General features: G+C 40.3%; 1 protein-coding gene across 9 annotated transcripts in view; it reads right to left on the bottom strand.

The window, feature by feature from the left end:
- The window catches only part of LOC132894551 (nuclear factor 1 B-type-like), a 134,755-nt gene that overhangs the window by 41,964 nt on the left and 74,967 nt on the right, over window positions 1–17,824 (bottom strand). For 8 of the 9 annotated variants that reach the window (XM_060934545.1, XM_060934619.1, XM_060934535.1 and 5 more), the window contains exons 7-10: window positions 17,168–17,305; window positions 13,056–13,240; window positions 9,771–9,909; window positions 9,553–9,635 (exon numbers count right to left, since the gene is read on the bottom strand). In XM_060934545.1, coding sequence (XP_060790528.1) covers window positions 9,553–9,635; window positions 9,771–9,909; window positions 13,056–13,240; window positions 17,168–17,305 — 545 coding nt within the window. Of the gene's footprint in view, window positions 1–1,920; window positions 2,271–9,552; window positions 9,636–9,770; window positions 9,910–13,055; window positions 13,241–17,167; window positions 17,306–17,824 lie in introns of those variants that run through there. The other variant, XM_060934599.1, reaches the window with a different exon arrangement.

The raw sequence follows: 17,824 nt of genomic DNA, 5'->3' as shown, positions 1-17,824 counted from the left end.
AAATATTATGTTATTATTATATTAAATTATTTTATATTATATTGGTCTTCTCACATCTTATTATATCTCTAAATTATAATATTTTCATTAACCTTTTAGACTCAGTTCCCGGACCACAGGTTAGAATGAAATTAGCCTAAGCTTCTATTTCAGCTACTTTGATTCAAACATTATATTTCGTCAGGGTCCTGGAAAAAAAATGTATCTGAAAAATCTAAAATGTACAAACAGCAAATGTTATATGTAGCATGCAACATTAATGGGGTAACCATTAACTTTCCTGGAAGCAAAAGAAGAGGTTAGTTTACAAAACTAAGGGCTGGGTTACATGGATATCATTCATCTGTGCCAAAATGCTTCTGTTTGGGAACAGGGGCGTGCGTTCCATCTGGTGCATGCACTTCGTCATGTAAGGTGCTGTTAGACACATTCAAGCAGATGGGTTGACTGAAGTATGGCCATGCTGTGTGATGTCAAATATGTTACTTTTGGGCATTTTTATGCTGACCTGTACAAATCTTACAAATATGAATGTGGATGGAGGAGAAGAGCACACACAAATGCATTCTTAGAGACACTCATACACACATGGACTGACAATGTAAGAATGAGATTGCGACAAGCGCAAACGTACAGTCTAATAAACGACAAAATGTAGAGAGCTCTGTGCGATAAAAACAACAAAGGCAGAACTCATCAATTCATCAATCTATCCATTTCCCTAATGCCTGGCGGAATATATTGCCACCCTTTCTGCCCACCTGCAGTACAGTTGGTTATCAGATGCACAAGCTCTTTACAAGCGTTAATCAGGTGCCTTCGTTCTTTGAATATTCAGTGGCACTTATTCTCAGTCAATAATGCGAGCCATTTCTGGAACAGCGCCTCTCCCATTCCCAACATAAATCCATTACTACTGCAATAAATCTAGGAAGGCAAATAATTGATTTTCTATATTTACTCCACAGATGCTTTAGTGTTGACCCAGAGAGGCTTGGCTGGATAAAATATCCATTTCCCAGAGTGAAAACCGCATGAATTAGCAGATTGAGCACGCTGAACAGGAAATTATTTGAATTTCACAGCTCATACAGAAGCCCAGTTATGGCAGTTGCCATTATAAATGATAAATACAATTTACACTAAATAGCTAGTTGAAAAAATATAACTACAGTACCAGTCAAAAGTTAAGACACCCCTACTCATACGTAGGTTTTTCTGTATTTTGACTATTTTCTACACTGTAGAACAATACTGAAGATACCAGAACTATGAAATAACACATGGAACATATCTGGAATTATGTCCATCCATCCATCCATCCATTATCTGTAGCCGCTTTATCCTGTTCTACAGGGTCGCGGGCAAGCTGGAGCCTATCCCAGCTGGCTATGGGCGAGAGGCGGGGTACACCCTGGACAAGTCGCCAGGTCATCACAGGGCTATCTGAAATTATGTGGTAAACAAAAAAAAAAGTGTTAAAAAAACAAAACATGTTTCGTATTTTAGATTCGTCAAAGTATCCAGCGTTTACCTTGATGACGCTTTGCACACTATTGGCATTATCTTAACCAGCTTCATGAGGTAGTCACCTGGAATGCTTTTCAATTAACAGATGTGTCTCGTCAAAAGTTAATTAGTGCAATTTCTTGCCTTCTTCATGTGTCTGAGATCAAACGGTAAATAGTAAATAATAAACATACTGTGAATAGCTCTATTACACAGCTGTAGTAATCCATAATATGTCAAGAAGCGCTCAACTAAGTAAAGAGAAACGACATCCATCATTACTTTAAGACATGAAGTGTCTTTATTCATTTTAAAAAACAATTGAATTAGAATGTGTGTCCAAACTTTGGTCTGGTACTGTATTAGAAATGAAAAAAAAAATCCAGAGAAAAGGGTTTCAGGCATATTAAGGCTGAAGTAGAAATGTTCGTTTGCCCTGAAACTGTACTGAATTACATGTATTTAGTTGAGCTTGTAATAAATAGAGCATAGTGTATGATGGGACAGAGGAAGTTTTTTTTTTTTTTTCCCCCTCCAGAACTCGAGTGACTCAGTTTCACACTGTTAGTGTGCGGATATCCACCTCCATCAGTAGAGCTGCCAAATTTACTTCCCCGCACAAGTTTGTGTGTGTGTGTGTGTGTGTGTGTGTGTGTGTGTGTGTGTGTGTGTGTGTATTTGTGTTAAAGCCAGAAAACAATGGCTTTGGGCGAAGTCGAGGTCAGCTATCAGACAGTTACAGTGGCAGGCATTCCTTCGTCCTGTTTTGGCAAGACCCCCCCCAACACACACACACACACACACACACACACACACACACACACACACACACATTAAAAAACACACACACACAATATGTGCTGAAAAGGAACCACAAGTGCAGTAATTAGTGTGGATACATAAACTGAAGTTCAAGGACGTCTGTCCTAGAAAAGAGTTCACATGAGGACTTTTCTCTAAACTGCACCTCAACAACTAAACAAAAATAAATAGAGGAAAAGAACAGGGAGCCTGTTACTGTCATCAAAACAACTCATATGATCTATACTGACAATGCAGAAGTTTCCACTGGACACCTGAAACAGGAAAAACCTTATTTTTTCAAGGCTTATTCTTCCAAAATGTAATTATATGCCTGCAAAAGTACTCATGCTGAACTGACACCGAAGCTTATCTTACTCACAGAGGTGCAGCTTGATCAAATTTCACCTGATATGTCAGCGTCAAGTAAATAACAACAGCACGGACCAAACATGCAGCGTCGGGTCATCAATTAGGAGCTAGTAAGCTTCTCGTAGATGCTTCTGGAGTTGTAGGTGCCATCTGTCCATAGCAGCGCCAGATCATAGAGGTGCATCTCAGCCAAGTTAGCGCTAATGAACAGCTGTGTGTGGGGACTGGATAAGCGTGCTAACATTTGATAAAACCAAACAATTTTGATCAGCGATCAGTCCCAGAAGTGAGACTACGGCTTTCTCCTGGGATTGAAAAGAGAGCGAGTGCGAGAAAAAGAAGGGTTAGATGCCCTTAGGGAGAGCGGATAATGAAATCTTTTCCTCGCTGGTGTTTTGATGAGCGCTTTACACAGGGGCCTCAGTCAGGAGCAGGTGTTTGGGTTTCTCTGTGTGTATGTGCGCTGCTACTTACATATGTGAATTCACCTGTTATTTTCCCCAAGTGTACATGGGTGAGAAGCGAGCTCCAAATGGGCCTAGTGGAACAACGATGCCATTGTAACACTCGCACACTATCACCATCTGCCTGCATGTCTGTCAGTGTATTCACTCAACCTATTTTGTCTGTGTGCATATAGTTAATTGTCCACACAAACTCGAATCCAGTCCTGAATCTCTGTAAGAGCATCTATTTCAGTTTATTAATCACAGCATGAAAGTCAGATCTGTCCAAGGAAACACAAATTCCGCTTGTGGTATCATGGTATTAAGGTCATGACCCTTGCTCTTCACTCTGGATGGATTACACAAGCAGTGTTTAAGGGCTTATCACGAGAAAGTGGCCATTAGCCCTAATAGCTGCACTTCCAACCGCACATCCATTTAAAATCTGTGTTTAATCCTCTAGATCTATATCATATGTCAAATTTTAGACAAATACAGCATCCCTGACCTATATCTTATAATATGCTTGAGGCAGGGCACGGTGGTGTAGTGGTTAGCACTGTCGCCTCACAGCAAGAAGGTCCGGGTTCGAGCCCCGTGGCCAGCGAGGGCCTTTCTGTGTGGAGTTTGCATGTTCTCCCCGTGTCCGCGTGGGTTTCCTCCGGGTGCTCCGGTTTCCCCCACAGTCCAAAGACATGCAGGTTAGGTTAACTGGTGATTCTAAATTAACCGTAGGTGTGAGTGTGAATGGTTGTCTGTGTCTATGTGTCAGCCCTGTGATGACCTGGTGACTTGTCCAGGGTGTACCCCGCCTTTCACCCGTAGTCAGCTGGGATAGACTCCAGCTTGCCTGCGACCCTGTAGAACAGGATAAAGCGGCTAGAGATAATGAGATGAGAGGATGAGATGCTTGAGGCATCATATACATGGATTAACCTATTGTTGTTTTGAGTTTGTAAAACATTAAAAGAGCTGTTTTTATGGAATGGACATTATAATTATACTGTAGACAGTTTTGATTTAATCTGAACAATTTTATAGAGGTAGTGTAATTGGCCACATGGCCAGAGTTGTGCAAACTTAAAAAAGACTGTGTATGACTGTGTTGGAGGACTATAAAAAGGAAGTATGCAAAAAATGTCATTAAAGATGCTTGATACTTTAATAAAATAAGACACTGCCACGTTTATATCATATTCACAACTGAGACTGGTCAAATATTTAAATAATACTGGCTGGCTTTTTTCGTGGTCTATCAGATATATTCCATTCAGCTAGCATGAAGACTCGTTCAATATCATGCTAGCTGAATGGAATATATCTGATAGACCACGAAAAAAGCCAGCCAATATTATTATTATTATTATTATTATTATTATTATTATTATACATTCCTTTCAGGTATTCAATGCGCCTTTTTCTTTCAAAATTCTCTCAAAATCTTCCATATTTAATTAAACAAACCCAGTGGCCATGTTTGTTTACAAATTGTCACAGTCGCTTGCTTGTGCGGAAGTTTTACGTCTCTAACGTGTGACGTCATGTTGTCTTGACAACCATACGATATCGTAAACCATATTCAACGCTCATTCTCCGTTGGGTAGAGTGATGTAATACACGTAGGATAAGTGATATGCTAACAATATTGGATGCTGTCAAACCAAATCAATGAAACCCACTTGAAGGGAATAGAATACATGTTTTTATTCCATCTAAAAAGTATCCTGTATGTACAATAATACAGATTATACAACAGTTAGCTCAGGTCCACTAATTTGATTGGACAAGTAGCATTCCAAGAGTGCTGATATTTAATACAATAGGACTGGTACATTTCACTGCGTGTATCACTCTGCTTGTCTGCGTGACAGAAAATTCCAATTCCAGCAACGGATCATTACACTGAAACTGTTACTACACTTACTATGCACGTCAGTCAGTCTGTACGTTGCATGGCAAAACACAATCCATCGTTGGATTCTTTGGAAAATATTTTCATTGATGGGACAAAAATAAACAAAATATTTGGCCATATTGCGTCCAAAATATCAGTTACGTGATAATAATTCATTGTTTAGAGAACTGTTGTATAAAAGCAATATCACAGGAGAAAGATTGCTGTTGTGCAGTATCACACGGCCGCGAGTGCCACAGGTAATTATTTGCCACATGATTGCGAGTGTAAGGGGGGCACGGTGGTGTAGTGGTTAGCGCTGTCGCCTCACAGCAAGAAGGTCTGGGTTCGAGCCCCGTGGCCGGCGAGGGCCTTTCTGTGCGGAGTTTGCATGTTCTCCCCATGTCCGCGTGGGTTTCCTTCGGGTGCTGCACAGTCCAAAGACATGCAGGTTAGGTTAACTGGTGACTCTAAATTGACCGTAGGTGTGAATGTGAGTGTGAATGGTTGTCTGTGTCTATGTGTCAGCCCTGTGATGACCTGGCGACTTGTCCAGGGTGTACCCCGCCTCTCGCCTGTAGTCAGCTGGGATAGGCTCCAGCTTGCCTGCGACCCTGTAGGACAGGATAAAGCGGCTAGAGATAATGAGATGAGATGAGATGAGATGAGATTGCGAGTGTAATATTGCTTTTATACAACAGTTCAATAAAGTGTCTAATTGCCAGTTACTAACTACTGATAATTCCAACCACAGTGATTTGAAAGTGCTGGTACTTAAAAAAGAGTTTAAAATAAAAAATGTAATTCCGGCACGAATGTTTTGTTAGCATAATGAAAAAAATATGACTATATGGTTTTGAAAACTGGATCTAATTGAACAACTCTGTAGTTTTCACAACCAAGATTCAAATTTATATTTTAAGAAACAGTGTTTTGTTTTTTTTGAAAAGTCATGTAAATTGTGAGTCGGGACTGTCCACGGAGTAAAGCTCATGTACGCTGGGAAGAAAAGCTAGAATACCCTACTGCTACTATAAGACCCTTGTGTATGCAGATAATTATTGCAAATGAGCGCTGCTCAAACAGTTGTCACATCAGCAACAGGAAAGACAATATGTGCATGCACGCTCACCCTGTATCTACACATGTATCTACTCTCTAGTCGTTTTTTTTTTTTTTACGGATAAGAATCTGAACACTAACACCTCCATCTGCAGTCTATTTAATGGCTAATTGGGGGTTAACAAGTCAAGGGTAGGGAGATGGAGAAGAAAAAAAACAACAGAATGCGGAAACTGAGACATGGGAAAAAAGATACTAAAAGCGAATGAGAGAAAGAGTGAGAAGCGGAAAGACAAAGGACAAAGAATGGAAAGAAAGCATAAACAGGAGCACCGGCGTGAGAGATAAAGAGAAAACAGAGAGGAACGAGCATCAGCACAGTGAGTGGGCCCTGCCGAGCGTCTGGAGTCTAGACACTCATTCTCAGGTTGCAGACAGGGCTACAGGGAGTGCCAAGCCCCACGGCATGCTGGGAAGGGCCGGCTGTACGGCTGTAAGGTGACTCCCCGGTGACGACTGTAATGCATACGGCCCCCGTGTTACACCACACGGCCAACAAAGGCCCGGCAGGGGAATGCAGGTGTCAATACAACTCATTATAACCTATGATAAATCACCCTGCATAAAGGCTAGAGTATACTGGAGATGTTATTTACCCTGCTAGGTGCCTCAAAAGCCACAGGTCCGACATGGGTCAGGCCTGCACGATACAAATCACTATGCAGGAGCACATAAAAGCTCCGGTCTACATAAACACAATGAATGGCTGATATATTACCTTGTCTTTTTGTGGCACTTATCCTTATTCAGTGTATTGTGGTTGAAACAAAAGACATTAAGTGTGTGGCTCAGGCGGTAAAACATGTAAACACTAGCAGAACCACTGCACATTGGCATGCATGAGATCCTAGCACTAAAAAATGACACATTCTTCCAACCATGCGTACATACCTCAATCCTTCTTTCTCTATGGGTCTGTCTCTGTCGTTTAATCTAGCCATCTATCTTTTAACCATAAAAGTGTGACCTCTACTTCAACATTCTTTTCATCCACATGTAATTATCTATAATGGTCCAAGCTTTGGCAGAATTAAAACATGTTAACACTTACGATAATTGTGGCATGACAAGAGAAGAGAGGTTTCATGGGCTATACCCTGGGATATGAAAAATCTATCAATGAGCAAAACTTTCTCCGTCTTTTAAAAAGCTCTAAGCTTTACGGTACATCTGTGGTGCGGAGCAGCACATGTCTCAGTCTTTGTCCAGCTCTGCCAAACCAGAGAGCAATAAAAGCAAAGGCTTGCCATTACTCTAACTCAGGAGCAAGGCAGGAGAAAACCACTAATTATTATGAAGCCGCGTGCAGATGAATTCAATTAGAGGAGAGTGGAAAACTCTAGCCTCGAACCGGGCCTTTCCCGCTGAACAGAACTGCCACACACACCCACCCACACACACATACACACACACAGAACTGTTTCTACTTTTATAACACTATACGACCACTTTGCTTAACGTCATATAAGCCAAACCAGTTGACATTAAATACACCACTTTTCTGTTCAATGGTTAAAAAAGAGTAAACATTACTGCAGTAACATTTTAAATCCATAAGAAAAATCTATTAATGTGAATAAATTCATTGTGGGAGAAAACTAAACCAAAACAATTTTTAAAAATTGCCATGACTTGAAAATCATACGTGAAGTTCGAACACCAGCATTTCCATACAGCACTCCAAAAAGATGCTAAAATTATGGGGTTTTTTTTGTTTTTTGTGTTCTGAATCTGAGATACACACTACACCAGCCTTTCTCAACCGGGCTGCCGCGGCACCCTGGGGTGCCGTCTGGCTTCGTTGGGGTGCCATCAAAAAATTATATATTCTAACATTGAAATAAATTAAAATTCCAAAAAACGATAGTTACACTAATGCAGATCATCGCCGCCTCATGCATCATCAAAATTTGTCTCACGGCCCCCTTTCCCATGTCACAACGTCACTGCCGGGGTCAGCGTATGGTCAGCGTGACTGCGTATATTTTATATGGGGGTGCCTTGAGAATTTGCATACTTCTGAAGGGTGTCGTGACTGAAAAAAGGTTGAGAAACGCTGCACTACACCATGTTGTATTATGATAATGTTGGACCGATTAAATCTATCTCTGGTGGTTACTTGAAGTTTAAGTGAGAATTTAAATTGCTTCTCACAGAAAATGGATGCGTATCTGTCTCCGACTCCGGCCTACACTGAGAATGTCACCATGATTACAAGATCACTAGAAGCAAGGCGTGTGGTAACCGGGGAAAACTAAACAGGAAATTTGGGAGCAAACTTGTGACAAAGAGTAAAACACTCAGGAAGCAACATGAAATAATTTCCTAGAAAATGTGTATCAATGAGAACTCTACTGGGCTAAACTAAGGAAGCCTTCAGATATTCCATCCATCCATCCATCCATCCATTGTCTGTAGCTGCTTATCCCGTTCTACAGGGTTGCAGGCAAGCTGGAGCCTATCCCAGCTGACTACGGGCGAAAGGCGGGGACAAGTCGCCAGGTCATCACAGGGCTGACACATCGACACAGACAACCATTCACACTCACATTCACACCTACGGTCAATTTAGAGCCACCAGTTAACCTAACCTGCATGTCTTTGGACTGTGGGGGAAACTGGAGCACCCGGAGGAAACCCACGTGGACACGGGGAGAACATGCAAACTCCACACAGAAAGGCGCTCGCCGCCCACTGGGCTCGAACCCGGACCTTCCTGCTGTGAGGTGACAGTGCTAACCACTACACCACCATGCCGCCCCCTTCAGATATTCCATCAAATAATAATTTGAAATAAGAGTGCGAAAAGAAAAAGCAGGGAGACGTTTTATATCGGGGGAAATGGTAGCTTCAGAAGCACACGTAATGTGTGGTAGAACATTACGTGCTATGTCTTCTGTAATTTAACTTGGATGGAGCTCTTGAAAAAAAATCAGAGATTTTCTTTTCTGACATTATGGTTGTGATTCGCTCAGGCAATTACCGCGTACTGTACCTAGTTGACTTTGACATTGCGTGACTGCATGGCAACCACAAATGCAGACATCAAATGTGATTAGATTAGTGCCAATTTGGAAAAAAATAAACAAAACATTATTATTATTATTATTATTATTATTATTATTATTATTATTATTATTATTATTTGCAATCCAGAAGTCAGGGTGCTCCAGCACACTCAATCGCAGGAACACTTCCTGCGTATGTGGGTGAAAGAGAAACAGGGAGAAGAGAGAACGAGAGACAGGAGACATGTCTGATTTGCAGCATTACTGGTCTGTCTGTCTGTTCTGATACCTGTAGTGAGACTTGAACAGCTGGGTGGGGATTTGGAAAGAGCTGAGAGAAAAGCACAGGGAGAGGGGAAACAGAGGGAGGGAAAGGAGAGAGGGATGAGTAGCATCTCACCTGTTGCTGGTGGAGGAAGGCTGGGTCTCTAGGGCTCAGTCCTACAAAACGGTTAGCGGTAGGGGTGCCAGGGGCTGAATAACCTAAAAACACAAACACGCATAAACACAAACACATTAACAATGATGCAGACATGTTCAAGCAAAACAAATGCTTCAATGTGATCCATCTGAAAACAAATTACAGTAGTGTGTGGGTGTGTGTGTGGGTGCACTCACCCTCCGAGGATGTGGTGATTGGCTTGGTGTCAGGCATGGAGAGAGAGACGGGTCTAACTGCTCCATGGTGGGGAGATGGTGTTAGCACCGGGGTGAAGTGGCCTGGAACTTTCCCCACTACCTGACCACTGCTGTTCGGCTGCCACACCACACACACACACACATCACACACAAAAAAAATTAATCACGGGGTACATCAGAGACTTATGTTTCACAAAAAAAAACCCAACCCTATTTCACAACAATATAAAACTCCATCCATTTTCCAGAAAGAAAAAAAATACATAAAAGTTTGTTTTGTGCAGGTTTTCTAAGCAACAATCTCAATTATTAATAGTGCAGACAGAACAGAAAGAGAGAGAGAGAACACAGGCAACAGAGAGTAAGAGGCAGGAGGAGACTCGACTGCTGGAGACAGACGCTACAGAACTCACTTTGCGGGGCTCTAAGTTCAAACCTCAACCGGGCCTTTATGAAAGAGAATGGGGACGGTGGGGTTCCCCCGTGTGAATAGAATGTTTAATTAGGGTGTAATATAATCTGCGTTAAAGCAAGCATAAAAACATCCTGGCCCCCGTCCACCCAATTATATTCACCATTTATTATTTGCAGAGTGAGCTCCCCCCGCCGAGCGCCGGACCCCGGCAACGCCAAATATTTATGACCTTTATCGTTTCCCGCCGTTTTCTCCCTAGTAACAGCCCCCATGTGCTCTACCTCGCCCAGCCTCACAACCATTTGTCTACAGTTCACTCGATGTGGATATATAACTCTGACATCACAGGGTAGAAACCAGAGAAACCCCATTACCCAAACTAGAAATAGAAGCATCAAGTATTTCATTTCATTTGATTTTTCTTGAGTTCTGAATGAGCATCTCAATGTGTTATGGTCTCATACGTATCTGCATTTGTTTAACTGTTAGTAATGCTGTATTTCTGTTCACGCAAGAAGAATTTTGGAGTGTCTATCAGACGGCAATTAATACTAAAGTTAAAGTTTTCGAAGGAGGTTCGTGGATACATGGTGGCCTGGATACTCCTGTGACCCGAAACTGTTATAAGCTGTGATTTTGCTGGACTTTGGCCAAGTAGTGAGCAAGGTGCCACAGTCCTGTTCATTCTACCCTGACCAAAATGGATGCTTTGAACAGATTTACGACGCTAAATGAATCAGATCCTTTTTTTGGACTTTCCACACCTACTCCAGTTTCAAGAATCATAAAACGGTGCTATCAAAATTAATTTACACACAGGGGGAAAGAAGGTAACTGTCAAATCCCAACAGTGTCACATTGAAAGCGAGGGAGTATAAATTTCCCTTAAGAAAATGTTTGGACAAATCGACTTTTTTATGGGATTTTGTGAATATAATTAAGATTGACTGAGGCTGGCTGAGTTGCTTGGCAACATAAAAAGTGGTTTCGGATGAGATTCAGCGAGAGTCAGTCAGTCCGTCAGTCGTCAGAGGGGAGTTAGGGTAAGTGCAGCAGCAGGCAGGACGCAGGCCAGAGCTTCACTATGGCATTGTCTAAACAACCCACAATAACAGAAAAACAATAACTCATTTTATATAAATTCGTTCAACTTATAATCTCCCAAGACATGGCTGCAGAAACAGGTACATTCCTCACTCTTGTAACTACTACAGGACTTTCATATCATATTTAATGTATTTATGAAATAATTGATGGTATTTACTAAACAATGTGGTTTAAGATATACTGTAAGGTATAAAAGGTCCAGGAGTTAAAGAAGTTAAAGTGCCATTCCACCATTGGATGTATTCTTTGGCATAAAATACAATATATTTTGACAACATATATAAATGATATCACTAGATAGAGAAATCTTTTAGCTTCAAAATGATATATCAAACATAATTTTTTGACAACGACAAGTATATTAATTTTGCGACCAAAGTCACCTACCCTTTTAATTTCCGCGCGTGATGTCATCGGCAGGTTCCCCTTCTTGTGTACCACGTGACGTGTGACGTGGCACAGATTATCAGCAATGGCGGATAGAACGCGATAAAAATAATACCAATAAATCTAGCTAATACCAATAAATCTAGCTAACTGAAAGATTAACTCAAAATTTTTCGCAATTTTTTTGGCCCCCATATACGAGGAGAAATGACTCTCTCACTTTGGGGGTTTCCTGGTCTAAAAATAGACCGACACGTGGTACACAAGAAGGGGAACCTGCCGATGACATCACGTTTCACTACCGCACGGAAATTAAAAGGGTAGGTGACTTTGGTCGCAAAATTAATATACTTGTTGTTGTCAAAAAATTATGTTTGATATATCGTTTTGAAGCTAAAAGATTTCTCTGTCTAGTCATGTTGTCATAAAATATATTGTATTTTATGCCAAAGAATACATCCAATGGTGGAATGGCACTTTAAGAATTTTGTTGTACTAACCTCATATTGAATACAATTTCAAAAATCGTTAATAAATGTTTAAGTTTTGAACCTTTTAACTATGTATTGAGTTTCATTTTATAAATAAAGTGTTAAAACTCTAAAGGTACCACAGTACTAACTTCAAAGGGTAAACTTGCAAAGCCGAGTGCTCTTATGTGAATTAAATCAATGAGCACTGGCTTTCTTGGTTCAAGCGTTTATTGACTGGCTTTTGTTGATGCCCTCCTCCCCTCCTCTCTTCATCTATCCCAGTAAATGCTGTTACTGTGGCATTCCTGGGGTCGCCGCTCTGCCTGGCTCTCTGCTTTCGAGCTGGGTGAGAGGAGCCAACAGAGCAAAGCTCTAATGATTTTAGCTAAACTGGGTCAATTACTGTACCAAAATAATGCGTCCCGTTAATCAAACTCAAGCCCGACTCAGAGGGAGTAATACTGAGGGGGAGAAAGAAATACACACGAGGAGAAAAACAGACGCAGGATGAAAGAGCAAGTTGGAGAAAAGGCAGAAAGCAAGGGAACAACTTGATAAATCCTGAACAAAGTTTTGACAGTTGAATAATGACCAGCTCGTTTCGTTTTAAAGACTAGCTGGAAGAAATGAACCAGCCTTAACTTGTAAATGTGTCACACACATGCTACTACGTGATGTGAAGTAAGAAGTTTGCGCAATTTTGGACTTGTGTGAACTAAACTTGTTAATGCGTGTTATTCTGTTACTGTTTTTGTGCCTTGATGTGTGGAAGGAAAGTAGACATTCTTCTGTACACCTACACACAGTCATGGATATGATCAGAGTTCCTAAACCTTCCACACAATGGCATGTTGGTTGTGTGTGTTGGCAAGTCGCGCTCACCTGGCTGCTCTGAGGGCTGGATGGATCGTAAGGCTGAACGTAGTTCTTGAGCGAGTCGGCTGGGTTGAGGTGCGGAGGGTAACGGATGGTGGGATGGGAGAAGTAGGGCGATGGAGCAGGAGGAAGAATGGCAGGAGCTGAAAACTGTAGTGGAGAGTGAGGGGGAGGACTCCTCGTCGAGATCACTGTACACACACACACACACACACACACATTACTACCAGACTTTCTCTATACTCATCTAGTTCGGTGTGAAACTGTGATCAAGTTTGATAAAGTTTTAGTTCATTTTATTTGCTGTAGAATATTTAAAACCGAGAACTCCTGATATAAAATAAAAATGATATGAATCCTGTTTTGTCTAATTGTGTTATTTGTTGTGATGCCATATTAATTTCAAAGGTAATTTTTTATGCCAGTGTACACACAGGGTTGTCAGATTTGAACATCTGGTATTTAATTAATTAGCAGGATTTTCTGCGTTATTTGATATCATGGCTAATGCGTTCGGTAAAGAAAAACAAGAAAAAAAATCTGTCGTTTTTATGTGAGTGAAGAATGATGTAATCCTGTGTGGATTTTTTTTCCCTTTAATAATGTCTCAAAATTTGATTTCATTTTTACAATCAAATAAAGCCTGTTCTTCATAGTTGGTTCAAAGTTTGGATCCAAAATTTTTGATATGTTTATTACTCATAACTGTATGTCATATTTTGTAAACTCTGCATGAGCAGTTAACAGTTTGGACACACCTACTCATAGTAAAATAAAGGCTTTCTTCTTTTTTTAAAAACTATTTTCTACTATTTAAGAATTATAATGAAGTTATTAACACATAAGGGATCATATAGAGTGAGCCAGTCATTATTGCAAAATAAACCCCAGTAAGGTGATGTAGGACTCCGACATGCAGAGGACGGATCTAGAAAGTCCCTGAAGGGGGTTATTTTGTGATTATGACCGGCTCACTGTACAGTTTCCCACTTATTACATGATTACTTAATAAAGATATCAATAATTTGATATTAAAATATATTTTTAAAAATGATTACATTGCTTCTGCTAATGATGTGATCCACAGCATCGGTCTGTTATACAGAAATAACAGACTGTAGAATGCTGTAATTGACCAATCAGAATCGAGTATTCAAATAAGCTTTGTAATAATATGAAGTAACACAAGGAACAATGCACGTGACCAAGAAAAGTGCCAAACAAATTAAAACTATTTTATATTATAAATTCTTAACAGTATTCCCTTTGTTTGATTTTAGCATTTTCTCAACCAGCTTGATGAGGAGGTTCACCCAGGAGCCTTTTCTTAACGTTTCCGAATAAGACGAGCTCCTCAGTGCTTCTCCTAAGTTCTAAAATATTTCTTGTTTGAGGAGAAAATGAAATTTTAAGTAAAAATACTTGAAGTAAAAACATTCTGTTAAAAGTAGGGCTGTCGAAGTTAACGCGATAATAACGCATTAACGCGATCTCAATTTATCGCGATTAAAAAAAATAGTGGCGTTAACTCAAATTCTAATTTGGCCCTGCGAGTCACCCGTAGTTCATGTTGAGGCTTGTCGTGCGCTGCTTCAATCAGACCCTCCAGGACTTCGCGATGTTGCGATTTGCAACTTCAACGCAAATTCAACCAATCCCCGCGAATTCAGGGCGGTGTTGCAATTATATCCAATCACCGCAACTTTCCTGCAAATTTGACCAATCGTTGGCGTCGTCTTGAGGTGACGTCGACAAACTACCTTCCGCCTTACTTCCGTGTATACGTTCAAGAGAAGCAGTATGTGCGCAGTGTTGCCAGATTGGGCGGTTTCAAATGCATTTTGAACATATTTTGGGCTGGAAAACGTCAGCAGTATCTGGCAACACTGCATGTGCGAGTCAGTGTTTATGTAGGCTTAAATTCTGTTACTGAAAGTGTGTTGTGTTTACAGTGAAGGACTGTGTGCACTTTACATATTTTTTTACTTAATACAAGAAATTAATGGATGCCAACATTTTTGCCAAAATGGTATTTTATTTTCCATTGTTTAGGCAGCTTCAGCATCATACTGTGAGATTCTATTCAAATTGTTTTTTTTCTTCTATGAAGCCTGAGCCATTTATTTTATTAGTTTATAATTATTGTTTAATTTAGTCTTCAGGAGAGACTGCCTGCACACAGTACTAGTATTAATAGTTTTTTTTCTTGCATGAAAGCTGAGGCATTTATATTATATTTTAAGGTAACTTCATGTTGTGCTGTGAGGTTCTCTGCACTTTAACTTTTGAACCAACAGGTGCATTTGGATAAGTAAAGCCTATTTTTCTGCATTTTTGTAGTCCTGGTAATCTTTTATATTGGTAAAGTTGTTTATAGGACCATTTCTCAGTGTCTGTTTTTTTAATCAATAGTTTTTCAGTAATAACTTAATATTTAACATATCACTCAATTTTAATCACAAAAAGAGAAAATCGCAACAATTTCTCGCAACTTTCACTTCCTCCCGCAATGTAATCGCAACAAAAACCTAAAAAACACCGCAACTTTCATCGCAATTTTTTGGAAAAACCCCCGCAACATCAGACATTTTAGCCCGCAACAATCACAAAATAGGCCCGAGAAATCCTGGGGGGACTGATCAGTAAGAGTAAGTGTGAGTGATGGAGAAAGGTCTGTTAAACGGGAAGTTTCATTTCAAAAGAAGAGTATGATTGAGTTGGTTTTGGTATGCACTTTACAGTTCTAAAATACTTTTGTAAAGTGAGATTTCAGTATGCTGTAGCACTGTGATATGACACTAAATGTCTTTATTGAAGTCCAAATGCAATTTATTTTTGTTTGCACAGTACTGTGAAGTCCTATAGACTGTGACTGAATACAACTCCAGCACAATTGAAGTTTTATTTCATTTTTATTTATTTTTTTGTCACACATGTCTGAACTGAGACACAGTAGTATGTGACTACATGTTTTATATTTGAGACTACAGCTCCCTAATCCATCACAAAATCCAATTTTGTGTTTTGTATGTTCAGTACTGCCTAGTATGTGAGTGAATAAACTCCCTTACCATTTCTCTTGTCCCAGCAGTTTTTAACAAGTACTTTTAGCATAAAATGTGTTCACCATTTTAATTGTAACATTTCACTTTAAAAGCCTTACTCATTTACATAGATTTTAAAAAATGCGATTAATCGCGATTAACTATATGAAATTCTGAGATTAATCGCGATTAAATTTTTTAATCGTTTGACAGCCCTAGTTAAAAGTACATGTCCAACCTTTTGACTGGTAGTGTATACAGAGTGACTGTTAATCAGTCATGGCTTATGTACTTCTAGTGCATCCTTTATTATTATTATTGTTGTTGTTATTGTACCATTCCTTTCATTCTTCCTCCTTTTTCTTGTCAAGTTATGCACACTTCCAGAAGCTATTTAAAAATATATTAATTATTCTTTTTGCCATCACAGTTTGGCACTTTACTAAAAACCGATATATTGTGATTTATATAACAATTCGTTCCGCTCCACTAATCTGATTCGTCGAGATGCATTCAAAGTCTGCTTATATTTCCTATAACCACACTGGGACATTTCAGTGCATGTACCACTCAGTATGATGTCCAATGATGAGACAACATTCTTTTTTAATAGCTTTATCAAGAATATGTTCTTGACTGGGGGCGGCACGGTGGTGTAGTGGTTAGCACTGTCGCCTCACAGCAAGAAGGTCCTGGGTTCAAGCCCAGCAGCCAACGAGGGCCTTTCTGTGCGGTGTTTGCATGTTCTCCCCGTGTCCACGTGGGTTTCCTCTGGGTGCTCCGGTTTCCCCCACAGTCCAAAGACATGCAGGTTAGGTTAACTGGTGACTCTAAATTGACCATAGGTGTGAGTGTGAATGGTTGTCTGTGTCTATGTGTCAGCCCTGCGATGACCTGGCGACTTGTCCAGGGTGTACCCCGCCTTTCACCCGTAGTTAGCTGGGATAGGCTCCAGCTTGCCTGTGACCCTGTAGGACAGGATAAGCGGCTACAGATAATGGATGGATGGATGTTCTTGATTAAGCATGTAAGAGTGTATGTTGTGGTGTGTAATGTGCTTAGGTGGAAACCTACCACTGTGACCCACGCTACTAGTCAGGCTTGGGTGATGATGCTGGGGAAATGTAGTCAGGCGGGGGGAGGAGTCTTGTGGAGAGGTGGGGCTAAACAGCGGTTTCTCCGCCTTCTTCATAGTGGGAGAGGAAATCTCAGCTATGGAAGAGACACATAGTTATGAAGGGTTAGGAGGTGAATTTAAAAAAGTCAGTTCAATCCAAACAAAATGTAGGACTGCAGCTAAATATTATCTTTAAATTGATCATATTTTTCTATTGTTTTCTATCTTTTGTTAGATGTAGCCAATAAAATGACACTTCTGGTGTGTGTGTGTGTGTGTGTGTGTGTGTGCATCGTCTCGTCCACTTCCTCTAAATTTAACAGCCTGTGCACTTTTGCATTCCAGAGCATTTTTTAACTTGGGTGACGTTTTGGCAATGAAAACGTACATTGGCGATTTTTTATAATTGACGTCATTGATTTTGCCGACTCATGCTTGCAATCCTAATCAGGACAGAAGTGAATGGAATGTGATTCTGGCACAAATCCACTGGACCAATCACATTTAGAAGCAGCTATAAATCCAGGCTTTACTACAGCCCTGAATGTGCCCTTCGTGAACCTTTAATAAAGAGCGAGCAAGCTCGTTTTACAGAAGGTATAACTCGTGAACCA

Source organism: Neoarius graeffei, chromosome 1 (genome assembly GCF_027579695.1).
Source record: "Neoarius graeffei isolate fNeoGra1 chromosome 1, fNeoGra1.pri, whole genome shotgun sequence".
NCBI classification, from domain to species: Eukaryota; Metazoa; Chordata; class Actinopteri; order Siluriformes; family Ariidae; genus Neoarius; species Neoarius graeffei.
Note: the sequence above shows the minus strand (reverse complement) of the source record. Positions and strands in the feature narration are given on the sequence as shown.